A 10,912-nucleotide genomic window follows, 5' to 3' on the forward strand; every position below is an offset into this window, starting at 1 on the left:
TCAGGAGCTGCGCTGTTTAATTGAGTGTTCAGATTTTATAGCGATCTGAACTCGTGGTGTAATTCTGCGATTCTGATTTACACATCAGACAGCAAATCTGGCATGACTGTAGAGAACACAAATCTCAGTCATCTGCCTGACATGACATATCAACTGTGCGAGCGAGAACTCAGCGGGTTAGTATGACAGCACATAGTTAGTTAGCGAGAGTATAAAATGTAGGTCATGACATGTATATTTGGAGTGGGGGAAAAAAAAGACCACCACACCCACTGTTTGCTACGTGTTTGTACCGAGACTGATCCCATGTCCTGAAGTGTCTATTTTCAAAAGCATTTATCTGTATAGCTTATGGGTGGGCGATATACCAGTAGACGCAAACCGATGGAGATTTGACTATTGTCTATTGACTATTTAACCACTCTACTGTGGTTACACTCACGTGATGTTGCACTATTACGAAAGCTTATCATTTTAATGTATTTTTAAGCCTTGTGGTTTAAAAAGCAGTCATTTTAAACAGTTCAAACTCATTTCGGTATATATACACACTGTCTGAGAGATGGTTTCTGTGATACAAAGACAAACTTGAACCACTAAACACTACACTTGTGTGAAAACAAACAAATGAAACTGACTGAAGGGCATAGTTAAAGTGATGAATCAAGGTAGCAATTTTAATACCGGTATGTGAAGTCAACAACAGAGAACCTAATCTATATTATAGGATCTGAAAGAAAGTTTGAACCCCTTGAGACGACTGTAAAACACACACACAGCAGGACGGATGTCAGTGTTTTAGCAATGTCCTCCGTGTTGTCAGCTTACATGAGACTGGTGGAGTTGTGTGTGTGTGTGTGTGTGTGTGTGTGTGTGTGTGTGTGTGTGTGTGTGTGTGTGTGTGTGTGTGTGTGTGTGTGTGTGTGTGTGTGTGTGTGTGTGAGAGTGAGTGAGAGTGAGAGTGAGAACGGAGACACTTCAGAACACGTGTGTATAACATGTTCATGACAGAAACAGATGCACAAAGAAAACCAGGAGGACAGTGTCCAGGCAGGAGAAAAAGTAAATGAGAACGCACATGTCTCTGTACAGGGGCAAAGTATAGAGAACTTGAAGTATGAGTATGTGTGTGTAGAAGAAAGAAATTACATACATTGCACAGTACCTGTCGTGTAGTCCGATGGACATGGTGTCTCCTCTATGCACAGGGTGGTCCATGCCCAGGCACAAAACCCCAGAACACCTTTGAAACATCAGCAAAAAATGACATCATGAGTTAAGTAATCAAGATATGGACAAAATCTAGCTTAATAGACTTATTTTCAGGGGCTTAAGTGCTCAGTGCTTCTCCCTCAACAAAATTGCGTCCACATAAAAACGCAAAATACGCTATGAAGCACTGTCAAGAGCATGCCAAACCAACAGGTGGCAATATAACCCTAAACGTAAAGCCATGATGGCCACATCAGAAGCCTGGAAAAAAAAATTATATTGCCGATTCCGGTTCTGACGCAACAAGCTAAAATCTCCGGTTTCACTGTCCAAACAAAACACCAGTGCAACAGGAGTTTCAAAAAATGTTCACCCTGGCAGGAGTTTTCAAAAAATTACTGCGTTTGCGTGTGGACGAATGGCCAAACCGCAAAGAAAAAGCTGCGGTTTTGAAAATACCTGAGTTCGTGAGGACAGGGCATCAAACCTGTCCTAGGGACTAGACCCCTGCGCGGGACTGTTTTCTTCATCCCGCTCCCGCCCGCACCCGCCGAATTTCTGACCATTACCGCCCGCTCCCGCAACATATGTGTTACACTCCCGCCCGCTCCCGCAATATGCATGTCCACTCCCGCCCGCACCCGCAAAACTCAGAGAATTTATTCCCGCACAATAATAGAGATGCATTGATTTTGTGTCTTCTCCCGTCCCGCAGGGGGAAAAAAACACGTATTTGTATTGATATTATTAAAGAGATTCATGGGGTTGTTTGATTCGTTTCCCTGGCCTGCATGTAAAAAAAAAAAAAAAGACAAATACATTCAAATATAATTTCGTTTTTATCAAAAACTTTGCACATAAAAATAGACTGCTTTGCAAAACAGAAAACAGAAAACCAGATTGAGAAACAAAAAACAGATCCCAATTCCGTCGAACGTGACCGACTGAAAGGAAACCTGAGAAAACATGCTTCAACAGAACGTAATGTGAACACAAAATAGCAAACGGACATTTAGAAACAATCCATTTCCACTCACTAAACTTCTATGTATTGGTTGTCAAAAACACCAAACAGTCAACTTGACCTGCAGGGAGTGCTGAGCGTTTTTGGTGAGGTATGATCAAGTAGCTATGTATTTGCCAGCTGCGCAATATGTGGATACATATAACGTTATATTATACCGCATGATTTTGCCTACCAAAACAATTGAGAAACTTCTCCAAATGTCAGACTTTCCTTGCTTAGCTTTTGTGCTGTAAATACCTAGTTTGAGGTTCTTTTCTACATCATCTATTGACATCTTCTCCATCATGTCGTTAGGCAACCTCCCTATCCCGCCGATTCCCGCGGTGTTTTTTTTAGCTGCCCATTCCCGCCCGCAACAAAATTCAAACTGCCCGCTCCCTCGAGATTTGCGTTGGGTCCCGAGGGACCCGGCGGGACTCAATCCCAATGCAGCCCTCTACTAGGGACCCCCAACCACTGCACATTTTGGATATCTCTTTTATCAGACAAACCCCTTTAGGTTTCACAGTCTCTACTAATGAGCTGATGAGTTGAATCAGGTGTGTTAGATGAGGGAGACATCCAAAATGTACAGTGGTGAGTGGTCCCTAGCACATGTTTGAGGGTACGCTTACACGTCAACGATGAAGTAAAAATGGAAACGTTTTTTCCTGTGTTTTTCACACACAGACGACAGCGTTGCCAAAAAGATCCGCGTTCACATGGATCTGCGAAAACGATTAAAAATGCTGTATTATGCTGGCACGCCAATAGTTGTTACTTTATAAAGAAACACTATGCGCCTATAGACTGAACAAGCATGCTCACGACGTCACCGTTTTCACAAACTTTTTTTGACTTTGAAACCGGTTTTCAAAAGCTTGCATTTCAGGTCCCAAAAAGGCTGTTGTTGTGTAACTGAACGGCTAAAACGCATAAAAAGTTTTTAGTTTTAAGTTAAAAACGGTGTCATGTAAATGGCTCCTGAGAAGCACTAGTTTAAAGGCTGATTTATACTTCTGCGTCAGACCTACGCCGTATCCTCTACGCCTCAAGTAACGCGTTGGTTTTAATTTAAACTTCTGCGTTGTTGTCCGCGTCAATGTGCAATTCCACATGCAGACCGCTAGTAGGCAGTGTCCACAGGCATGTTGATGGTGTAACCCACAGTATCAAGAAAAGCAGAAGAAGAAGCAGCTTGTTGTGTACATTGTCGGAGTATCAGCAGCAGCGACCGTTCTTGCAGCTTGAGTTGTTGTATCTAATACAAAATAAGCACCACTAGTTGATTAGTAGAGTTACATAAGAGGTGATCTGGCGCTGGAATGCATTTTTTAAATCATGCAGTGCTTGGGGCCGCTGTTTTCAGTATCGGTGGCTCGTGCACATACAAGCTCTCCAATCGTTTGCTGTTGCGGAGGCTTTATTCACGAAATGCAACCTAATGTGTCCCTGCTCTTGAAATACAATCACGGTTTAACGTCTTTGGTTTTAAAGGGTAACTTCTGTGATTTAGCATTACCCTAAGTTTCAGAGCTGAAAACTTCCTTGACTTGGGTCCTCTTTAAAAGAACCAAACTCAGACTCCTTTAAGAGTTCTCTTCACGTTCACACTGTCCCTGTACCTGAAAGAGGACTCAGATCCTTTTTTGGTCCACTTTAGTAGGAATGGGGTCTCAGACCCCTTTGTGTTCATACTGTTGCTTTTTGGATCTAGTCCAGTTCAGTATTTGATGGCTGACCCTATGGCCTTCAACATTTGATCCCATTCACCTACATTGTTTGTGCCTCGGTAACCAATTTTTTTTAAATGACATTGCTACAAATGAATTTAGTTGTTTATCTTTTTACACAAAAAAATATATTTTTTGCAATACTACATATTCTTTCACTAGCTATATCACACATCAACCTTTGTAAATAACATTTTGAATTGTTTTCCTTGAATCATGTTTATTTTATTGCAGAAGGCAATGATAACATCAGCATACAAAAAATAAACAATACACTAAAATTATTTAAAAAGATGCAAATTAAATAAACTGCTTTAAAATTTCCAGGTAAAGTAGCCATAAAACAGCATTCAAGTACGAAATGGAAAACTGCAAAGGCTAGTAATGCAGATGTGTACATTCCCTTAAAACAAAACCACCCGTTTATGTGAAACTTGTGTGTTTTTGACACTTTAAAATAAATGCAATAAGACGCTAAAGATAACATTTAGTACACGCGCTGTGACAGCTGGCTTATGTGCACGCGCTTTAGGTGTGTGCGCTCGTAACACCATTTTAAACTGGCAAGGCGCGCAGCTTCTCTCTTACACACTGCGGAAGCAGTTGAATTTGCAATAAACAAATGTAAGTTGTGAACGAATAATTTGTAGAGAAGTGCCAGAAGAAGCAGCCATGATGAACAGCCGATTTGTACGGAGGCATCTGATGACCAAACTACACTGGAATTCGCAAACAGAAAAATCAAGTAAGCCCAGAGCGGTTTGTGTTCAGATTGCGTGTTTTTAGCGAACCGTACCCAGACCACCTCCTGAGATGGTCTCGGTTCGGTTCGCTTTAAAGGGGTCTGAGATTGTTTGGAGTGTTCACATACGGGCCAAAATCACGCAAACCGCGCTCAGACCACCTGAAAAGGACCAAGTGTGAAAACACCCTTAGTCAAAGAAAAGCTTTTATTGACACCAGACCCAGAAAACGAGAGCTCTCACAATATGTCGACCATTGATGTAATAGGACCAAGCCTGTAGCACTCCTCTCAGAAACTGAAGCCTCCGCGCCTTGATCGCCCCCCGGTGGTTGGTCCCAGTATAGCTCCTAAACCCCACCTCTCCATGTATTACAATGGCCGCGAGACACACTAAACAATTAAATTACACTTCAAATAATTGTTTCCTAAAGATGGTTTCTGTCATTTTAGGCAGTTTTTATCACGATTTCATTTCAAGTGTTCGTTTTATAAATAAGTTTGATTTTAGTTTGTTATTTGATGCTATAAAAACGGGGGGTGTGACATCATGACTGACAGCTGAGATTGACGGCTTCTCTGAGTGAAGTTGTCACTAAGGCACCAACAGACTTTTTTCGGGATTTTTGGGAGGAGATTGGAGCTTTAGCTTTAATCTCTACATTTCTATAAATGTTTATTTCACACGAACACAATTAATTGATCTGCATCTGTGAGAGTGTGGGCGGGCTTTTGATAATCGTGCCTATACTTCCTGTTCTCTACTGCGCAGACTCGGTCCCAAGATGTCAGCGCCGTGTGCGGGCCTACGAAAGCTTCAACTCTGGTCAGCGGAAGTCAATCAAGTCGCGTCGTCCATATTTTTTTGCGGTCTATGAATAGGACGCAGAAGCACCACCTCAAGCCCGCCCACCGACTCGCGGAGCTAAACGCTGCGGAATTGATTGTAAACAAGAGGTCGAGACTGGATTTGCAGACATATTGAGATTAAAACACAATGCTGTGCCTTCTATATTGGATCCAACCAGAACGGTGCAACACACACTTATGTGAGTAAAATGTTTTTTTTTTATAAAGTTTTTTATAAAGTGTTAGTATTGCATTGTTATAGATCGTTTGATATCTATTGATTACATATCTTAGCACGCTGTCACAGGCTGGAGAAGGTGTTATTGGTTATTGGTAACGCCAGCTCGGCTATCAGCCGCGTGTGTGTGTACAGTTTGCGGTTATATTCACTGATGATCGGGCAAAATTATACAGAAATAACATTTGAATCAATCGCGGGTGGATGAGAGATGAATCATTGTGTTTGTTTGATAAAGACATTTTGCGAGCCCTGGCTGTGGGCTGGGCGATTCATTCCGATTGCCATTTGCCACACGCTGTCACTGACAGGGGAGCAGAAGCTCATTAAATATGCAAATCTTATCCAATCCTAGCCGTGGGCGTTTACTTCCAAGTCTTCAGTGCAGCACGCCCATCAAATCCGACCGTTTTTCAGAGAGCCTCAAAACCAAGGCAGAAAGTAGCCTATTACTTATTCATTATGATGTTTTTGAATGTAAAAACCACACAAACATCATACGTTGATCTCAGAAAATTAAAAAAAAAAAATTAAAAAGCCAGTTCATGACACCGTTAAGATATTTAAGATATTATAGACTGAAGATAACAGAACGTATTAGAGATTTTGAGTCAATTCTAAATATATATAAATAAATATGTGTCAATATTTGGATGTTTAATTGTTCATGCTCATTTTCCCTTTACATTTAGATTACCTTTGGCATCATCTAACACTCACTTAAAGTTAATCCTTAAAACACTAATTCATTTAGTAAATTAGTAACAAAATGTTAAATGCAATCTTTAGCAAATCTCAAAATTAATATCCATTTTCCATTATAGCCATTCCCTTTGTCTCTGTGAGTATTTGTGGCAAAACAGCATATGGCATTTCTATTAATATTTAGCTGCTCATATTATGGGGCGTTGTCTCCCACCCCCCCTGCACTCTCACATCTGATCAGGAGACAGAAAAGAAAATCATCACACACCACACATCATCATCAGCCACTTCACAGTTAAAGAAACAAAACAAAGCTGAGCAGCAGACGCTGAACGCCACCTCTACAGACACACTCACTACAGCTGTGAGCATCTCATCCGGTCACGGTCAATGACCAGCTGGAGTGTTGTTTAACAGCTAAAAAGGTGAAACTCAAGGACCAAAAAGCAAACCACTGTAGGAGAAAATGTGTGGCCAAATTAAAGGCAGCAGAAGAACTGGGTTCATAAAAGCCTGCTAAATGAGTTCCTTGCTGTGTTTCTTTATGTCCGTCACCGGCGAGATCCATCAACTGCAGTTGAGACAAACCAAATCACACACATTTTTTGAACCATGCAACACCATTCAAGCTAAAAAATAAACGAGAACCTGTAGTCTACCTGGAATCTATACTACATTACTCACAGGTGTGTAAAGGAACTGAACATTTCCCACATGTCAGACCTGCTCTAGAAACCTCAATGAGTTATGAGCTTGAAAAACATATGAAAAACACCATCTTCCTTCTTTCACTGAACACTAGTGACATTTGTTCAATTCACATTTGGTGTTCTATATTCCCGGAGGCACTACAGAAGTCACCCTGTCCAGGCCAAAAGGATGAACACTTTTGAAGGCACAACACCATGGAAAGAATTTCAGCACTTCAGTTGCGTGTAGAATTCTTCCTCATTGCCGTGGCAACCACTGTGTCTTAGCAACAGACAGAGGTCAAAGAAGAACAAGGATAAGCTGTGCTAAACAACCAGTACCTTACTACACTACGAGATGTTTGAGTTCAGTATGTCTCCTTATAGACTTTTAAAGAACTAACAGTTTGACTCACACACAGTCACACACACTTTAATGTGCTTTTAAAACTGTCAGTCACGCTTTCAAAGCTGGACAAAAAAAGAACCTTTGATGTAAAGTAAGCACACAGTCACTCTCTGTAGCATTTCATTAATCACCCTTTTCGAAAATGTTGAAATCTGCAGGTCATCTCTGAAACAATCTGTCTGGACTGTCAAAGGGAAAAGGCATCAGGTTCTTTTTGTGACTCTGACAGCTTGGACAATGAAAACAAACTGCATTTCATACCAACTTCTCTTCTCTCTGATTGATTAATGTGATACTGTGTTGTTCATGACATTACTTGTTGAATGTAAGGTTGGAAATCATTGCTGGATTAAACACAGAATCAGACCCCTTATAACCCTTGTCAAATTCAATATGAAAAATCTATACTGGTGCGTAGCAAACTGTCATTTTAGCCATTGACAAACCTTTCACATGACTGATCTATCTTCATAAATGAGCATACAACCTTGAATAGGTCACACAACTATTAAAACGTGAGCCGAGTCATCTTGTAAAGCACTTTCAGAGTGTGTGTCACCAAAATGTGTGTTTCTGACACATTACTACCATGTGTCCTAAACTACAGCCCACACCAGCCTCATCTTAAGAAAGACGAGAGAGATGCTTCATCTCACACAGTCTTTCCACAACCATAACCTGCTTTCTAAATGATCCCTCTTATCTTTTGGGATCCCGATAAGAGAAGCCGCCTATTTCCACAAACACATTATGAAGTGTTATGTAAAGTACAGTTGATAAAAGACTTGATTAGAATATAATCTTCTTGGTGAACAATAAAAAGAATAATTGTTGTCCAAGTATAATTTCAGTAACAAATGGCGTGACTCAAAAGCTGAAATTGAGGTTAAATAAACAAATAGAAATAAGAGGAATTACATCAGGGAATGTGTTTTGTAACTATATCTTAAAAACATGCGTGCCTCTCCCCCCATCAAGCAGAGTGGAACTGTAGTCACAGGTCCCATAAATGAGTATTCATAGTTCTGTTACTGGCTATATGTTTGCATCTGAGGCAAATATAAACAATACACGCCATTGAACAGCTTTAGTTAAATAAATGAAAAACACACAAGTGATTTTATTCACATCAAACCATGTGCTTCCTTTCAGCAAAAAAAAGGGGGGGGAAAGCAATAAATGACACTGCCAGGACAATACACAACACAGGACATGCGCTAAAATAAGGTTTCAGGCCCCTGGCAGAAGGGCTTGTTTTTAGCCATTAGTGTTATGTTACTGTTGTCATGGCATATGAGCACATGGTTGCCCTTACAGCCCCCAGCTGCTCTGAATCACGCTCTTAATAATTGAGCTCAACTTTTGTCACACTCTGACAGCCGGAGCGAGTATATGGAGCTCCTAAAATGAGTTTAGAAATGACCAAAAGCTACGTGAGAACACCGTCAACAACTAAGCAAGAGTTTTCTGGTTAGATTGTCTTTATTTTCTCAGTTTGGTTGCGACTCCAGTCTGGTGTTGACCGCCAACCAAAATTTTTTTAACTTGAGTAACCTATAACATACTGAATCATATACATCCTCTTTAAAACAGTGACATTTCTGAACCTCCTTAGGCTTTTTCTTTTAGCGAGTCAGTTTAAAACAACAGCACAAAGAAAATGGAAATGTGTGTTAGAAAGTGAAAACAAACACAAACAAAAGGAAAACAGCCCGTCTCTGTCTGTCTCCAACAGAACAGCAGGGGTCCAGCCAAAGCAACAACTAGACCATCATAGTGACCTTAAATTGACAGAAACTAGGCATCTATCTGTCTGTTAGGCGCACTTCGTTTTGTCGGAGCGTTGTGTTTGTAGTACTTATTTGTTAGTTCAGACACAGAGTTTGGGGTTGTGGAAGAGACTCTTGGCGACATGTCGGCTCACGTTTAAGTGGGAACTAACACACTAACCGCACTCAGAACAAGCCGTACCCCCGCGCGGACACCAGTTAAGCGGCAGAACCGGAGCTGTGATTGTAGCCGTGCTTCTGTTTTGTCCGTTCTTGAAGACAGTTCAGTTATTTTGAAGAAAGGACCAAACCTGAAGCATGGCTCCCTATTCGCAGCTCTGCCTCTGCTGCTGCTACATTTAGCTTCAGTTGACAACAAGCTACTTTTCGAATTGAATGATGTGTGTCTTTACGCATATGCCACTGATATGTCAGTTTGCCAAATAGAATACTAAACAAATAAACTTTTAAAAGCCATTTCGACTTACCACAACCTCTGGAATTTACCCTTGTTTTCTTCTTAAACCCCCAAATCCACTCTACTCATGGACCTCACAAAGCCCCTCCTCTCTTGTTTTTCATTGGCTGAAGCCTTAAGGGAATATGTTCCGTACTCGTAGCTTATTGGTCTATGTCCATGTCAATCAATTCTCGACACTAAAAAACTTCCGTTACCAAAAGAAGTTCATGGCGCAAGGATGCGCGTAGTGATTGGTTGATTCGTCTGTAGTCGGGATGTAATTGGACGGTGCAGTATAAATATCAATGTATATGAAGAACTATTCAGCATGACATCACTGTATTGTTTATCATACGCCTGGTATTAGCCATTCAAAAATCGAATTCGTCAGCTGTATATACTGTATATATAGTATATATACATATGTAAATATATATATTTTTAATAATTTAAATAAATTGCTTTATTGTAGTATATTGTGATGATAACTGAAAATGTAATGGAATTAACGTAAATACAAGCATATATAGCGTAAGAGGAATGACACAGCTTGAGGTCCACAATATATCTGTTGAATATAGTTTACTGTTCGTTTTATATTTGAATAAACAGTGTATTTACATGTTCTAACAACTAACAAACAGTAACACAGATCGGTATGTTTTCTATGATACATTATAATGGCCCAAGCCTACTGCACTCTCCAGTGGATGAAAAGAGGAATCACAAAAGCTGTCCGTCCGTCCGTCCGTCCGTCCGTCCGTCCGTCCGTCCATCCATCCATCCATCCATCCATCCATCCATCCATCCATCCATCCATCCATCCATCCATCCATCATCTATCTATCTATCTATCTATCTATCTATCTATCTATCTATCTATCTATCTATCTATCTATCTATCTATCTATCTATCTATCTATCTATCTATCTATCTATCTATCTATCTATCTATCTATCTATCTATCTATCTATCTATCTATCTATCTATCTATCTATCTATCTATCTATGCAACCTCAGTCCGTGCATTATGCTTCACAACAGAGAGTAGTACAGATCAGCTGTTCAGCGGAACATGCCTCCAAACCCCGCGAGATGT

The 10,912-nt window shown here is 40.5% G+C and overlaps 2 protein-coding genes across 5 annotated transcripts in view; one reads left to right on the forward strand and one right to left on the reverse strand.

Moving 5' to 3' along the window:
• The window catches only part of klhl13 (kelch-like family member 13), a 64,184-nt gene extending 54,254 nt beyond the window's left edge, over positions 1–9,930 (reverse strand). For 2 of the 4 annotated variants that reach the window (XM_079816168.1, XM_079816165.1), the window contains exons 1-2: positions 9,841–9,923; positions 1,154–1,243 (exon numbers count right to left, since the gene is read on the reverse strand). In XM_079816168.1, the coding sequence (XP_079672294.1) occupies positions 1,154–1,218 (65 nt within the window). In that variant the 5' untranslated portion in view covers positions 1,219–1,243; positions 9,841–9,923. Of the gene's footprint in view, positions 1–1,153; positions 1,244–9,840 lie in introns of all 4 variants that reach the window. The other 2 variants (XM_079816169.1, XM_079816166.1) reach the window with 2 other exon arrangements.
• Positions 1–10,912, forward strand: part of LOC307124756 (uncharacterized protein) — a gene marked incomplete at its 3' end in the record, with an annotated part of 457,096 nt that overhangs the window by 389,725 nt on the left and 56,459 nt on the right. The window lies entirely within an intron of this gene.

This window comes from Gobio gobio, assembly GCF_949357685.1.
Source record: "Gobio gobio genome assembly, chromosome: 4".
Classification (NCBI taxonomy): Eukaryota; Metazoa; Chordata; class Actinopteri; order Cypriniformes; family Gobionidae; genus Gobio; species Gobio gobio.